A 17602-nucleotide genomic window follows, 5' to 3' on the forward strand; every position below is an offset into this window, starting at 1 on the left:
TTTGATGACGGTTTATACTATGTAAATAAAAAGGTTATCTTAGTGATTTTTTATCATTAATATATCTCGAAAAGCGAAGAAGACGGGTTATAAAGAACAAGTTAGTTATGAAAAGAAAACTTTTGCCAGTGAAATCATATTATAATCACAATCAGTATAATAATCTATGAATACATAACCAAGATCTCACTTCCTCAGCTTCCGCCATGTGTGAATTTTTATATATTCTAATGAGGTATCTACTACTAACTTTACGTAACTTAACGGAGACATCAAATTAATGAGTTTTAAAAACACAACAATTACAGTTTCTACGTGTACCAAAACAAAACTTGATTTTTAATAAAATGTATATACATATTTATTATAGCTAGTTCTTGAGTAATTTTCAATTATAACGTACACTTCAAAACCTATAAGTCTACTTGGATGAGTACCACAGGGAGGCATCAGATTTAAACGGGCAGTAATTTTTCACGAAACTAGAGATCGGTCTTGATAACAGCCAGTTCAGCTGATTCTCAAAGGACAGGTTACATATATGTCACGCACGACGGACTATTTGCAAAAATACGTCCATAATTTCTCCTCCCCAAATAAGACCCTCCATCCATCCATAATAGCATAATTTCGTTTAAGGCACGTCAGTCTGACCGGGTAAATAAGTTCTCCCTTTTTCGACAGCAATGCTGTCTCAGCAATCCTCTTAGACTTCAAATGAAGTATAACAGTTTTTGCAATTCTATTAACCGAAATCATGGCTCACTCACTTTCTAGTGTATGAGCTTTGGAAGGAGCTCAATACTAGGTGAGGCGTGACCTCTTTTGCTCATTTAAGTTAATGTAAAGAAAAACAATCCTTTTACTTTTTTTAATATTTGAAATTTCATTGGGTTTCTGAGGCACACACAATCGTATTGAAACATACATACAGTGTAATTCATACTTTAGATCCAATATATTTATCAAATAGTTTTTTCATTTAACAGCAACTGTAAAACTACAAGGTTTAAGCTTATTATGTGGCAAATTATTAGGTATTGAGTTTTGTAACTAATCAAGTATTATCCAGTACACATTATCTAGTAGAAAATGGCTTAATCCGTTTTATTTTGTCGGATTTTCGAAACAATTTCATTATAATATTTCCCCAGATGGTTTTACTTACAGCCTATTGTATCGAACACGACTGAACAAATTCAAAAACATCACTGTTTTTTTCTTTATTACATAATTTTTGTACTTTTTATTATGTTACTTGATAAGTAATATTAACTTTACCTAAGCATTTAATATTCCCAATGCTTCTATTCTATATCTCAATAATATTGGCTGTCTTACAATCTAGAAACCATGATTATTGTTAATTGTGCATTATGAGATACCACACTCACTTTTTGTTGAGTTTATTTTACAGACAATACAACCCAATGCAGCCACCTACTATGTGGAGGGATGGTGGAAGGAAGGTATAGACAGAGTGGTGGTATTCGCCGATGTGTTTACAATACGACTTACATGAAATGGCAGTACAATAATCAGAGAATGCCGATTGGTTTGGTGAATTTCTTAATCGCTTTTTACGAAACCCACGAGAAGAGGTGGGTGGTGGTGATTTTCTCAAACAACCCTATACTGCGTTTTTACAGCACTGGTAGATGCTATAATATTGTATTTCGTTTCACGGCAGAAAAAGGAATCAAGACGGCATCTACCTTTACAGGCTCACAATACATCGTAAGCAACACTAATTAGAATCATTTATAAAATCTGCAAATTGTACCTTAGATTATGTGCTCTTTTATTTCACTATTAGCTATGGTTTACTCTACTATAAGCTCTTAAAGACCAAAGAAAATGCCCATATAAATGGAATTTTGCATAATATCTTCTTTACTTTAATTTATGGATTATTTAGCCAATTGAGAGTAAGTTTTGTATAGTTATTAGCACATCAGGTACACTTTTCAATAAGTTCTACAAGCATATTTTACCAAATGTCTCAGTGTGGTTGGTATATTCACTCATATATTTTTAATTCAATTGCTATATATTCAATATAGTTTTCGTTGTAGTATAGTATAGTATAGCCTTCATCACTTCAACAATTTTACATGTCAAAATTATTTATTTTATTCCTACATGTTTTAACTTGTTTCTTTGAACTAAGAAAAGTACAAAGTAATTACTAGTACTTACTTGTTATTAAAAAGTAAAATGATGCTTTATTGTAAACATAATCATATGAAACCGATCTTAACTGAGATAAACAGTGGATAGACTCAAAGCTGTCTCTTGCTAATAACGAATAGATGGACAATTAGTGCTCTGATGGAGTTCTCTGAGGAATTATTCGAGATGATACCGGCATCTCGTTTTTACCACCGCACCGCCGCCACCGGAGTAGAGTTCATCCATACTACCTGGAGCCACTGCGGTCATTCACAGTGCGCTTCCAGAGATCTTTTTTGCCACACACCATCCGGCTATGGATTGAGCTCCCCTCCACGGTGTTTCCCGAGCGCTATGACATGTCCTTCTTCAAACGAGGCTTATGGAGAGTATTAAGCGCGGTAGGCAGCAGCTTGGCTCTGCCCCTGGCATTGCTGAAGTCCATGGGCGACGGTAACCACTCACCATCAGGTGGGCCGTATGCTCGTTCGCCCCCAAGGGCAATAAAAAAATAATAATTAGGAAACACGAAGAACTGAAGTGAGGAGAGGGACAATGTTTTAGATTTGTATGGTAAAAATTTTACATAAGACATAAACATAACTCTATTGTTTACTAAATTAGGGCATAGTTGATGTAGGTCCCAAACCATTGCGTCCACGTTGCAAAAATAGGACCGGGCTTGTCGCTTCCGACCGTCATGACTACGATACTCGGCAGCGACGAGCCCTGACAGGCGATGCGACTTCTGCGAGTCCACCATCTCGCGGAAATAGGTGGCGGAACGGGAGAGGGAGAGCTTTTATTCCCTCTCGGCGCCGTCCCGCCGCCGCCGAGTCGGGAGTTCCGGCCTCTGTCAGGTGGCAGTCTCCTCCCGGTGATGGTCACGGGGCGAGTTAAGGGGGTTGGGCTGCCGCTAGCGTCACTAGCGCGCTGGCACCAGGAGGACGAGACGACGCGTCGGCGGCTGCGGTCCGCATTTTCGTCGTCGCTGTAGTCGCCGAGCATACCGTGGAAGAGCAACCCGGTCGTTGGTGTATCGCGCTCCGACCCGGCAGGCTGGCTCTGACCCAGCGAGGTATCCTGGAACACCAGCGGCATCGCTCGGGCGGCCTGGTAGGGCTGCCGTACCGCGGAGACTTGATTGGTCGTCGATTACCGCCTCGACAACCCGTCGGTCGGGCGTCCTCAGGGTGGTGCTGCGAGTCTGGTTGTAGTCTTGACCACGGGAAACCCCTAATCTGGTCGGGTCTTGACCCAGAATGGAGATCGGACGTCGGGTGTAAGCGTGCAGAGGAGTTTAGTGCGGTAGGGCTCTAAAACTCCTTGGTGCCGCGGTCTGCTCCCAACATAAGCAGATCGTCAAGACCCACATACCCCGCGCGCCCCCTACGCGCGGGGACCTCGTAGGAGGTTCGGCACCCGGACCGAAAAAAAAACGGTCCCTAACCATTACAGAATTGAAGGTTGAAGTGGAATTCTCTTAGTTTTATTAAGAATATTAAATAAAGAATTAGTAAAGAATATTTTACTACTCACAAAATGCAGATTCATGTGCAATTGGAGCTGCATTTCAATTAAATTTACTTTGTCAATCTAAAATTACACAGGTTTGGTAAAAATTACTAAAAATGACACAAACTGATTCTTTGCTTAGTTGGGTAAACATTTCTGAATAATAATTTTCAAATATAAATGAGGATTCAGTTTGGACCACGAGTGCTTTTGAAAATTGACCAATTTAGGTATCGTTGATGTAGTGGACATATGCCACTTGCTAAGTCTTCAACTGTACAAACACAAAAATTGTGATTATAAATTTCGTTCATACAAAACAGATAAGAAACATTTAATATTTCCACTTCGTAGTAGTTGAAAGAAAATCAAGATTATAAGAATTTTAAGTGATTTCCTGTTTGTTACGCTCTACAGTAATCACAGTAGGCAAAACAATAATTGAATGCATAACATCATTTAAAATGTACGAATATAAAGTACATTATTTATGAAAATGAAGGCTAGTTTTACTGAAATATGGCTCAAAAGCATAGTCACAGCACCTATATAATATAGATATTGTAGTACTGGTAGCATGTTACTCCACTATGCTTCAAAATAATTTCACTATCTATTAAATACTAAAAGCTTTATGGATTTTTGGAATATAACGCAAAGATGCATAGTGTAAATGTTACTTGGTGGTATAATAAAAATAATATACTTTAACAAATATCCAATAAATCTTGGTTTCTCAATTTTGTGAAATGTGAATATCTTAAGGTAGACAGTTAAGGATGAAGCTTACATTAATAGACTGAAATATAAAGCCAAACCTATAAACAGCTTCATTCACTTGCGTGCAACTATTAAAAAAGCAAAATATTAACCAAAGGATTACAAATCTTAGAAATAGATAGTTTCAATGGTAAAGAAGTAGAATCATTACAATTGTTTCTATACATATACATACTTCTATACACTATATTCCTTTATGGATGAAGTCTGTAATCAATTTTGTTTCAAGAACGAAGTGTGTTCAATACACTAAATCAATAATAAGCAATGGCATAGCCCTTTGCATCTATCTGTATGATATAATATTAGGATTTAGATATTTATATTAGGGTTTCATTAATTTTTTCTAAAAAATTATATTCATGTCTTGGAAACATAACTTTTTTAAAGCCACTTTAGTGAGGAAATTATTCATTTCCAATTTTATTAGAATTGGATATGTTAAGTACTTACTTTGTTTATTTAAAATCAAGTAACAAAAATATATAAAATTAATTTATAATCATTTTGTGTTTTGATTGGCAACATTTATCTTCACTAATGGAGCTTTTCAGCATCATTATTGATAAAGACATAAAACCAATCAACCACTTTCAAAAAAATATTGAATCACATTAGTGTGCATTAAAACATTCCTTTTAAAAGTTGACTGTGATATGTTAATAATTATATTCCATTAGCTAAAACAATTAAAAAAATTCAATCATCCAACTCATGTCCTCCTGGATTTTTTCTAAACAATGTTAAATGTTACGCATTTCAGCATACAGTAGATGCTGCTGAAACAGCACTAGATTTAGTTTCAATCATGATTGCAGCTTTTACAACATTGTCTACAGATGTTTTGGATTCTAGTTTAAAGTACCAATTCTATTTAATCACATTTATTTTTAAAAACTTGCATAATAGTAAAAACTATAATAATGATCTACTATAAACTTCTCTTTTTTAATAAACCTTGGTTAAGTAATTGAACTTTTGGTTTGTTTCTGCAAAATCTGATTTTTTTCACTTTCCCCATGCAATCTATTCACATTTAGTGTTATGATGGTGAATCAACTGATTCCTTAAATAAGAAATACAGCTATAATATTTTTTTAACTCTGAACTAAATTCAAGACATAGTTTTCCACGAGATTACCAGAATATTCAGGTAATAAAAGTGGAACAAGGATAAATAGTCCAGAAGAGTCTAAAATTAATGCTATTTTCTATATATAATCTATGGAATAATTGCATAATGGCATTAAAATTTACTCTTGGTGTATTCCTCAGTTTTAATTTATACGTATAAAATTTTTTTGCAATTTCGGTTCATGTTAAAAGATTTAATTGAACTATATCTACTTTTTCTGCTATCAGTCTAGTTTTAATTATGATACAATAATAAGTATTTACCTGACATTGATAAGGTTGAATATTTACATTTTTTATGTTTAATAAATGGAGACAGACAACGCCATCTTTCTACGCAATAGTACACTAATAAGCCAGTGATTATTTGCAATGCAAAGTTTGAAGCCTTGACTGTAAATTTCTAAGAATCTTTGAAACACCATTTAAAGGGCAGCACTAAAATTTATTTTTTTAAGAAATCAATTTGCTGATTACATAAATATGTTTATCTTATTCTTTTACCATTTTTTTAATCCTCTTCATATTAAATTACAAATTGAATTAAGTATATTTATTTATTTATTTTATAATAGATTTTCTGATACTTTTCGTTCTTTTTTTTTTCACGACAAAAATGTTATATAGAAAGTATCTGCTGTTAGGATTTTCTAACTGTATAATCTTATTTTAAAAACATTTTCGATTTAATTTCAAATTGTGTTTACAATATTCAAAATATCATGTCACTTCACAAAATTACAACACAATGTGTTGTATGTAGTAAGTAATTAAGTTTTGTCTTTTGTGAAAAGACAGAATAACCGTTATTTAGTGAAAATTTAATTGGTTAATATAATAACTTTATTCATCTTTCATGATTAAAAGTTCATATCTACAGATTGAAAATAATCTCAAGAGGTAACCAAGAAAACAATACGTTATGAAACTTAACCCCAAGAGAATCGTAAAATACCTCAACAATAAGAACGAATTCTCTAATTATAGACGTATGAAATGTAAATCTGTGAAAATAACACAGTAATTTTTCTAGATGTTGACGTGGCGTGACATTGCGGGGTACCTATCAGGACGACATTCTTAAATATTTCATAAGTAGTCAGTTTATACGATCAGAAAACAGTTTTGTTGCTTTATAAACAATATTTAGCAGTTTCATTTCAATAATGAGTTATAAGTATGGCGCCTGACATTGTTGGCTTATCTTTATTTTGGTTCAACAATATGGCGATGGTACTTACCCTGTTATTTCTAAGAAAATCTTCTATAGCTTTCAGTGCAGAATCCGTTAATTTCACAAACACTAGTTCCTTGTTTTCTTTATAACTAGACTCCGATGATAACGGATACTGAACACCTGCTGGCAAGGCCGCCATTTCTTATTCACTATTCGCACTGTGGACCAGCTGACTCCTTTGCTAGTCGCCACGATTCATATCATGCACACATTTCTTAAACGTAATCACAGATTCACAACCTATATAAAATTATAATTACAACAACAAAAGGGTTTAGATGTCCAAATTAACAATCTTTTTGTAACCCCATCGACTCGGCCTTTGTTGGCAGCGCTCTTCAGTCTGCAAGGCCGCACTGACTGTCATGCGCAATGGCGCTTTTTGACAGGAAACGCGAGCATTCACCGCTACAGGCGCTACACTAGCGCCAAATAGCAGTTGGCAACAAGTCATTAATGAAATGTTGCTAACTTCAGTACTGTTGTAGAAGACAATATTGTTTCGATTTGTGTGCAATTAGTATTGAAAATTAATATAAAAATATATAACTTTAAAATTACATACATCATTCAGCTTGATGCAATAAATAGAAGGTATGTTTTGGCAAACAAATGAATTTAAGAGGTTATTGTGAATGTATCTGACGTTTAGTTAAGAGGTTATATTTCAATATTAATCCAGTTTCGTAAGTTAATCATGCAACATACGTGGTGGTAACTTATTTAATTTCTTAAATAAAAATAAAGGTGACAAAAGTATATACAGTATCTAGAATATTTTAAATACGTGGTGAATAATTTTAACAAGTAAACTTTGTTAAGCACTATATTTCAAAGAAACTAGGTAACAATATTTTTTTTATCCCTTTTACAGGATCTCCATAAATTAATCATGGCTACCTGGCAAGAAAAGAAGCATTTAATAACACGAAATTTACAAGAGGTCTTAGGTGACGATAAGCTTACTGAAATCTTAAAACAGAGAGATTTAAAAATATATTGGGGTACAGCTACTACTGGAAGACCTCATGTGGCCTATTTTGTTCCAATGTTAAAGATAGCTGATTTCTTGAAGGCTGGCTGTGAGGTTACTATATTATTTGCTGATTTACATGCTTATTTGGATAATATGAAGGCTCCTTGGGAGCTTTTAGCACTCCGCACTCAATATTATGAAGCTGCTATAAAGGCAATGCTTACATCTATTGGTGTCCCACTTGAAAAACTGAAGTTTGTACGTGGTACAGAGTACCAGCTTAGTAAAGAGTATACATTAGATGTCTATAGATTATCATCGGTTGTAACAGAACATGATGCTAAGAAAGCCGGAGCAGAAGTTGTAAAACAAGTAGAACATCCATTACTTAGTGGACTTCTTTATCCAAACCTCCAAGCTTTGGATGAAGAGTACTTAAAAGTTGATGCTCAATTTGGTGGAGTTGATCAAAGAAAGATATTTACAATGTCAGAAAAGTTTTTACCTCAATTAGGGTATGCAAAAAGAATTCATCTGATGAACCCTATGGTACCTGGTCTAACAGGAGGTAAAATGTCAGCCTCTGAAGCTGATAGTAAAATAGATCTATTGGACACACCAACAAATGTTAAAAAAAAGCTAAAAAAAGCTTTCTGTGAGCCTGGTAACATTAGTGATAATGGTGTGTTGTCATTCACTAAGCATGTTGTCTTCCCACTGATGAAAGAAGGTGAGACATTTAAGATAAAACGTTCTGCCGAGCATGGTGGTGATGCTAATTATTCAAAATATGAGGATTTAGAAACTGCATTTGCAAACCAAGAAATTCATCCAGGAGATTTGAAGGCTTCAGCTGAGGATGCAATAAACAAACTTTTGGCACCTATACAAGATACTTTCAACGACCCTCAATTACAAGAATTAACAAAAAAGGCTTATCCACCGCCAACAAAGGTCAAAGGTAATATTAATCAAGCTGTGGATGATGTAACTCCATCAAAACTTGATATAAGAGTAGGGCACATTGTGGAAGTGTCTAGACATCCAGATGCAGATGCTCTTTATGTAGAAAAGATTGATGTTGGTGAAGATGAACCAAGAACTATTGTTTCTGGATTAGTCAACTTTGTACCCATTGAAGAAATGCAAGACAGAGATGTTGTAGTTTTATGTAATTTGAAAGCAGCTAAAATGCGTGGAGTTGAGTCAAAGGGCATGGTTCTTTGTGCATCTGTAGATGAGCCAAAACAAGTAGAACCACTGCTACCTCCAAAAGGAACTAAAGCTGGTGATAGAATTGTAGTAGAAGAATATGACACTGGTGAACCTGATGAGGTTTTAAATCCCAAAAAGAAGGTTTGGGAAAAGTTGCAAGCTGATTTAAAAACGAATGATAATTTAACAGCGGTCTGGCAAGGTAATAAGTTAGTAAGTAAAATTAATGGAAACCCTGTGACTACAAAAAGCATGAAAAATGCTCCCATTAAATAATGCTTTTATGGTATTTAAGCAATATGTGCTATGTTATTTCCATTAAGTGCATTTCTGAGAAATATCTATTGTTGAATTTATATAATTTTATATATATTATGTATATTTTTTTGGTAATGCAATAAATCTAATTATTTCACTATTTTATAATTTTATTTATTATAAGTAATTTTATCCATTCTTACCTATCTCTTGCAGCTCAGCAACATATGCATTTATTTTTTCTACCTATTCTAGTTACCTCGAAGGGTTATACTAGATTCTCCGGGCGAGTAGGTGAGCTCACTCAAGGGGGGCTCAAACTTGACGACGTTGCTAACACTAGTTTCAAATTAGCGCAGGCCGCGTAATCGAACACTTGCATAGGTCATAACCGGACGTATGCAAGTTTGGTAGAATGTCACCTTATTACGAAGCACATGCATGCGGAGTTTTGAGTTCTTTGGACACATTGCCAGAAAGAAAGGCGACAATTTAGAAAAGCTGCTGGTAACAAGATTGCAGAAGACCAATGCACTAGTTGCACCAGATATGCCCTACTCTAAACACATCAGTCTGTGATACTATCCGCACAGCTGGCGCAAAATAGTCCAGACGAAAGTTATTCAGGGAGGCCTTTGCCCTCTAAAAATTGAATACTAAATATTTTATCCCATGTAAATAATGTGATTGAATTAATAATGTAAAATACCCAAATATCAATCAGTCTATGATGCCATCCGCACAGTTGAGTATAGACAGCTAGCGCAGAATAGTCCAGAAGAAGGTTATTCAGGGAGGCCATTACCCTCTAAAAACAATAGTAAATACTGAAAAGTTAATACCATGTGCATACGTAATGTTATTGGAATAATAATGTAAAATACCCAAATATCGATATACAATTTTTTTAGTCAACCAGACAGTTTCATCTTTGCGTTTAGATGATATCTGAGGCACCTTTGGGGCACTCCCACCTTATGAGCCGGAATGTACGGTTTATATTCTGCAGAAATAGGTGGGGTGTTCGAAACATAGCAACCCTATTTTTGTCACTGGGAGCGGAGGAGAGGCGTGGACTTTCGAGATAAAACGACGAGCAGCAACGCAAAAAAACCATCATTGTCGGTCCCGTAAAACTGTACCAACTTAAATAAACTTTTATTCTGATAATCCTTGAACTCAACATCTCACCGCCTCGGCGCCAAGAGTTAGCGATGCGTCTTAGGGCATGGTACTAACCCGTGCGGGATGTTAATACGTCTCTCCATTGGTTACTAGTATCCAGTACCACCACCTACTTCCATTTGACTATAGAAGGGGATTATTCGGATTGTCGATAATTCTGTTTTCAAGTCTGGGTTAACGGAGAGACCTCAGTCCTCTCTACGTTTCACACCATATATACTGTAGGTAGCGGCTTGGCTCTGCCCCTGAATTGCTGAAGTCCATGGGCGACGGTAACCACTCACCATCAAGGTGGGCCGTATGTTCGTCTGTCTCTTGTGGAAAAAAAATCACTTGTCACAGGATTAGAGACCATCCATACAATCTGTAACCATTGCATACATCCACAGTGCGTTTCCAGAGAACTTTTGTCTACATACCTTCTGATTAGGATTGAAACTTAGACATGTCCTTCTTAAAATAAAGTTTCAGAAGCGTCTTTAGCGGTAGCGGCTCAGCTTTACCCTTGGCAATTCCTGTGGGCCATAGTAATTACTTATTGTCGGGTGAGCCGTAGATTCGTCCGCGTACAAAAGTAATAAAATATAGGAAACTTCGAAAATTATTAATGTGAAATAGTATGCCAATCAACGCGACAAACAAACTCAAATATATTAAGTGTTTAATCTATGCGACAAACTAATTGTGTTGTAAAAGACAGCCTAGTGATTTGAAAATTTGTGACTAGTAGCGCTATCTATTATCGTATATTAAAGTGACATTGTAAAATTTCCAGTTTACTGTATTTTATGTTCATTTCGATTCCGTTCAAGCATTTATATTAATTTTGATATAAGCACGCCTATTAATTATTGATAGACAACTAGTAAAAAATAGAGAGTAAAGCCCTATGTATTATCTTCTTGTAATACCTAGATGCACTCAGTGATCCCGTTTAGGGCTGTCAATTCCAGGTTTTGAAAAAAAATCCAAATATATATTTTTAGATTTTATTTTCGGCGTCGTCGGCGTCCTATATATAGGATGTAATTTATCAGGCTTTTTTAATTAATTTTTAAGAGAATTAAACATAAAGAATAAAATTGTAAATTGATGGAACAACAATTAAAGTTATAATTTCGAATTTTATTTGGCTTTAATTTGTTGGCGAAACAATTTCCGACTATTTCTACCCGATTAATTTGCGCTTAATAACTAATCATTGTAATAATAATAACTAATTAATAATATTCATTGTTTCTTAACAACATAACATTGATACCCACGAAAAACTCAAATAAATTTTATAGTTCCACATGATTTCACTTTCACAACATTCCTTTCACTAGACTTGTGTCGCATTCAAGTGAAATATAAAAATGATATGTATATTTCCAGAACAGTATTAAGTTGTATATGTCTCTCTCATTACCTTTAATTTATCTCTATATCCTTTATATCTAAAGCTCATTTCAGATGTGGTGTAGATTAGATGGATTTTTAAAGTGGAAAGAGAGTCGTTAAGTCAGATTCATCGAGTAAGATTATTTAGAACCTAAGTCAGATTGCACATCAGCTGAACAAGCTGTAGGTAATTTAATGATTAACCAAATATGAAACGTTTACCTACGTTAAATCTGTGTAATAAGGCAAATACGGATTGCGTTGCGGATTGGTATACTACCGCGCAATCTATACTAATATTATAAAGAGGAAAGATTTGTTTGTTTGTTTGTATTGAATAGGATCCGAAACTACTGAACCGATTTGAAAAATTCTTTCACTGTTTGGAAGCTACACTATTCCCGAGTGACATAGGCTATAATCTGTTTTGAAAAAAATTTGGGATCCTTACTAAAACTCCAATAATGTAACGCAAGGTGTAAAAAATTACTGAAAATATTCTTTACATCGCGTGCCCTGCGAAAACTAACGATGATAGAATAAAATAATGTACTTCGACATTGTAGAACACATTATTATTTACAAAAAGTGTCGCGACAGCATATGTGTTATGCCGCAATAAGTGTTCTTTTATTTAATCTATACTTCTATACTAATATTATAAAGAGGAAAGATTTGTTTGTTTGTTTGTATTGAATAGGCTCCGAAACTACTGAACCGATTTGAAAAATTCTTTCACTGTTTGGAAGCTACACTATTCCCGAGTGACATAGGCTATAATCTGTTTTGAAAAAAAATAGGGATCCTTACTAAAACTCAAATAATGTAACCCAAGGTGTAAAAAATTACCGAAAATATTCTTTACATCGCGTGCCCTGCGAAAACTATCGATGATAGAATAAAATAATGTACTACGATATTGTAGAACACATTATTATTTACAAAAAGTGTCGCGACAGCATATGTGTTATGCCGCAATAAGCGTTCTTTTATTTAAAAAAATAAAACAACGTCAAAATTGAATTTTTTGTTAAAGAACCGAGCGGAGCCGGAGCGTGCCGCTAGTAGACAATAAACACATTCAATTCATTATTTTTTTCATATTTCATCCAGTTCAGCATATCGCGTAATTTGACCCGCGCGTTGGTAAATTCTTATGTGTTGAACATTAGCCTACTGATTTCTAAATACGCCAACCTAATTTGATTAACGCACAGTAATTCTGCAATTTCATTTCTTTATCCTCTTTTGATTGTCTCATGCCTGTTGAGTAGGAATGGCGGATCCAGGGGGGGGGTCATGGGGGTCATGACCACCCCCTGAGCTGGTTCCAGGACTTAGGTGGACCACTAATTGAATATTATGATTTTATTTACTATATATTTTGTCACCATACAGATTTTATGTAACTACATACCTTCAATATTTAATTAATTTTATATAATAATATAATAACTTTGTATAATGGCAAACGCTTGGGAACGAACGCATCTAAATTTGACTATGTGACCCCCTCCTGGCGCCAAAGCTGGATCCGCCCTTTAGTAGGTATGTAAGTAAATTATATATGTCTAAAAATTATTTGAAAATTAAGTCTCGTCACAGCTTTGCTTTACCTCACACTGGGCTCTATCAATCAAACATTTCAGTTTGATAAATAGCTCATTACAAAAGAGTTATATAATTATTATTTTTTCAGTGATGTGTTTTGCGCAACTCTGATTTTCACGATAAAATTACGATAAAAATTACAGATACGTCCCCTATTACTTTTTTTTTACTACTTTGCTTACTACTGTTTTTTTACTACTCTTTATCTCAAAAAGATAACATTAGCTTAGAAAGAAGTTGTTGCTGGTATTCGATGATTACCAAACGAGTCCTTAGGTTTTATTTAATAATTTCTAGTGATACCTAATTTAAAACATTACAATTTTCTTTACAATGGTAAAAATACATGTTCTGTGGAATATAACATGTGGTAGTTTGAATAACATCGTTTCATTTTATTCACATACCTAATATAAAATTATCATTATGATAAGAAATTAAAATAAATTATTGATAGCTATCAAAATTGTCAATTAGGTACTGTATAACTCTACGTTTTGGTGTAGGTATATAGATATCTTGTTATGTAGTAGTAGTAGTAGCCTACCAGCGAATAGGTAGGAAAAAATGAAGTACGTCACTACCGCGATATGCCTTGGTTATTTTCACAATGGTTGGAGCAATAACACCTTATTACTGGTGGTAGGACCTCTTGTCAGAACCGAGCGGGTAGGTACCACCAGCCTGCCTATTTCTGTGGTAAAGCCGTAATGCATTTCGATTTGAAGGGTGGGGCAGCCGTTGTAACTATACTTGAGACCTTAGAACTTATATCTCAAGGTGGGTGGCGCATTTACGTTGTAGATGTCTATGGGCTTCAATAACCACTTAACACCAGGTGGGCTGTGAGCTTGTCCACCCATCTAAGCAATGAAAAAAAACCTTAAGCTGCAGCAACAGCGTCGCGATTTTTATCATCGGTGGAGCAGGAATATATCGCTCAACTAACTCAAACTTACGAATTTATAAGTAGATCAAGATAGAGATACGTAAATATTCAGTTAGATGTATGAAATTGTAATGTCTCGTTGTGAATTGAAACTAAAGAGTGTTGTGGCTGTTTCGTTTGTGATAAATGTTGGCTATGACTTGCCTAATTGATCTTGCCAAAAGAATGACAATAGTATATTATTAATTGACTAGTAGGTACTCATGCTGTTAAAAATGAAATAAATGGTTGGACGATCATAACTCTGTTAAACGACAACATATTGGTCACATTATTGGCGCTTTAGTAAGGATACCTACTAAAATAAAAAAATAAAAAAAATGGTTGTCTGTAAAGTCGGTTTACTGACGATAGTTGAACGTGACATCATAAGAAAAACTGATGGAATGATTTCATTTTTCAAAAGAAAACTTTAATTTTATTTGTTTGATAGATATTTTGTATGGACAATTGGCACCACATTCATTTTTCACTGAACTTCATACTTGACGAATACATGTAAAATGTAAATGTATTATTGTATAGCAGCTGTCCACGCGGATGCATCGCTCACTCAAGTAGGAGAGAGACAGATGTCGAACGCTGCCGAACGCGGAGGTCGATTGTGCCTCTTTGTCGCTCGTTGCGCGCTCTCGCTTGCACTTCAAGCCTTAAATGGAACGCCTCAATGAGTCATGATTTTTCGTGCGTGCAGCCGGCTCCATCGAATTATAAGACGTTGTCACGTCAAAAAAGATTATAACCCATGTCACTCGGGAATAGTGTAGCTTCCAAACAGTGAAAGAAGTTTTCAAATCGGTTCAGTAGTTTCGGAGCATATTCAATACAAACAAACAAACAAATCTTTCCTCTTTATAATATTAGTATAGATTAGTATAGATAATATAAAAAAATCAAATCATTAGTAGACTGTCGATAGTGACCAACATTTAATACGTTATGTTAGTGTCCATTTAATGTCGTTTTACGTTTAACTTTTAATGTCGTATGCCGGCCACTGACAAATATTCGTACATTGTACGAATGTTTGCGCGCATGTGAAGGGCCGTCAAACATTCATTCGCAAACCTAGCGGCTGTGCAAATGGGTTCGCATACTGATTTTGCGAACCCGTTTGCGCTTCCTCCTACACTTGTTTACGAATGTCTCACGAATTTCTCCTCCTTTTTAATTCGTCAATAGAACATTGAAAAGAAAAAGAGTTTAGAATTCTTTCCCAGACATCATTAACAGCCATGCTGTTTTTATGGGATTTCTTTTCATGAAGATACGCTACACAGTAGACGTCACGAACTATGAAAATGGCGATACGTCCGTTACCTTCGCAATCGTCGGCGCAACTGGGCAAGCGAATGTGTGAGACTACGCGAAGGTTCGAGGTTCGCGCGCTTTGATGTCTGTTAAAAAACCGACACAGCTTGGAAAACCACGAATGTAGCGAAAACTTTGCATAATCATTCGCAAATGTCGTCCTACACTTGCGGGTTTGCGTATTCGTGCGCATGTGAGTGACCGGTGTAAAGGTTATGATGTCCGGTGCATTCGGATCGAGCGAATACGCCGGTTTTCAAATCCTGCACGAAAGTATCAACTTTTCTAATGATATATGTTCATACGTACTGTCATATGACTATGATGACGAATGATTTCCATGATGAAGTAATTACATCGTATAACAAAAACGTTACGTAATAAATGGTGTGTCTTGTGATCCATTGTATATAGGTAGGTATGGGTGGGTAGGACCCGTCTTGTGTATGGGTAGGTACCACTACCCTGCCTATTTCTGTAGTGAAGTAGCCGTTAAACAGTATTACGGCTACTTTACAGCAGAAATCAGTAGTTAGAGCAGTATAACTTATACTTATACAGATTGAGACTCAAAACTCTTGTCTCAAAGTAGGTGGCGAAGTTTGTGTTGTTGACGTCTCCGGTAACCACTTTAAATCAGGAAGGCAGTGAGCTCCTCCATCCATCTAGACCAAGGATGCAACACGCGGCTCGCCAAGCATTTCTAAGATTGAATTTATTTTATCGACTTTCTCCCATCAATTCGTTTTTCTGTTCTTTTCTTGTTTGGTTTTAATAAATAAAAAAAGTTTCGTAAATTATTTATGAGAGGCAATGTATGTGCGGCCCGCCAAAAAAATGTTTTTAATTGGCCCATTTTTTAAAAAGGTTGCTCACCCCTAGATCTGGATTCTAGACAATTAAAAAATAACCTTTCAATTTCTAATTTTATACGTTGTCGTAATCTTGCCCTAGTCTTGACTAGGATCACCAGTATAATAAGTGGTTTGGCTTCCTGTTTATGTGTATTTTTTGTTTTGTTTTTAACTTAAACTTATTTACATATTAGCTGCGCCTACAGCTTCGCCCGCAATAATATGCAGTTTCATATTAAAATATAAGACGATTCGGAAAGCTAACTATCTAAGAAAGTTTTAGGTGAACATACATACATACATACATACACTCTCTTAAATATATAAGTTTAGATTTCATGTCAATTAGACTTAGACCTATGGTTCAAAAGATAGCATCACTGCCACTACCGCCACCTATCCGGCACTAACGTAACTATGTTCGTCAAAGTGGTTATGCCGCCCTTTATTTGTGAAAAATTTAATATCCATTGAGCTAATGGTTCTCGAGTTTTAGGTGGACATACAACACATATATTCTCTTTTACATGTATAGATAGATTATTATAATCGTATTCATACATGGAGAATGAGGTGGGCGCCTTGATAATGTGCACTCAAACAAAAGGAAGAGAATATTAACCTTTAATTCGAAATTTTATGTACCAATCTTGGATCAACAAATTCATTTATTGTAGTATTTCTGAGAATTTCGTTGATATGAAAAACAATATTCCGAACGATACTTTAATGCACTTGAAATTTTACAATATCCAAGATCGCGGCTAATAATGCTAATTTTGCTCTTTGTGTGATTTGATTATTTATGTGCATGTACTTACAAAAAATTCAAAAGAAATAGACGCATTATCTGAATTTTAATAAACAGATAGTTCCGAGGCGGAAAATTTGGAAAAGTAATATCCACTGGCTAGTAAAGGTGGTAGGTATACGATATGTATTATTTTTCGCTGAAAAACAATGGGAGACTTATCGATTCACATTTAACTGAAGGTGCCAGGATCGCAGATGGCTTATAAAAT

General features: G+C 35.2%; 2 protein-coding genes across 7 annotated transcripts in view; one reads left to right on the plus strand and one right to left on the minus strand.

Annotated features, from left to right (window-relative positions):
- Su(Tpl) (Suppressor of Triplolethal) overlaps nt 1-7220 on the minus strand; it is a 55285-nt gene extending 48065 nt beyond the window's left edge. For all 3 annotated transcript variants that reach the window (XM_089736251.1, XM_028181912.2, XM_028181910.2), the window contains exon 1: nt 6843-7220. In XM_089736251.1, coding sequence (XP_089592377.1) covers nt 6843-6977 — 135 coding nt within the window. In that variant the 5' untranslated portion in view covers nt 6978-7220. The remainder of the gene's footprint in view (nt 1-6842) is intronic.
- A 65-nt stretch (nt 7221-7285) lies between these two features.
- On the plus strand, nt 7286-9447 carry TyrRS (Tyrosyl-tRNA synthetase). 4 transcript variants are annotated; one of them, XM_089736254.1, is made up of 2 exons: nt 7286-7432; nt 7713-9447. In XM_089736254.1, the coding sequence occupies exon 2, from the start codon at nt 7731-7733 to the stop codon at nt 9303-9305; it is 1575 nt and encodes a 524-aa protein (XP_089592380.1). In that variant the 5' UTR covers nt 7286-7432; nt 7713-7730; the 3' UTR covers nt 9306-9447. The 4 variants fall into 4 exon arrangements, with proteins under 4 accessions (XP_089592380.1, XP_089592381.1, XP_089592379.1 ...); XM_089736255.1 differs by lacking the exon at nt 7286-7432 and adding an exon at nt 7465-7585; XM_089736253.1 differs by lacking the exon at nt 7286-7432 and adding an exon at nt 7477-7628.
- Nucleotides 9448-17602: the final 8155 nt, after the last annotated feature.

This window comes from Bombyx mandarina, chromosome 21 (genome assembly GCF_030267445.1).
Source record: "Bombyx mandarina strain Sakado chromosome 21, ASM3026744v2".
In the NCBI taxonomy this organism is placed as follows: Eukaryota; Metazoa; Arthropoda; class Insecta; order Lepidoptera; family Bombycidae; genus Bombyx; species Bombyx mandarina.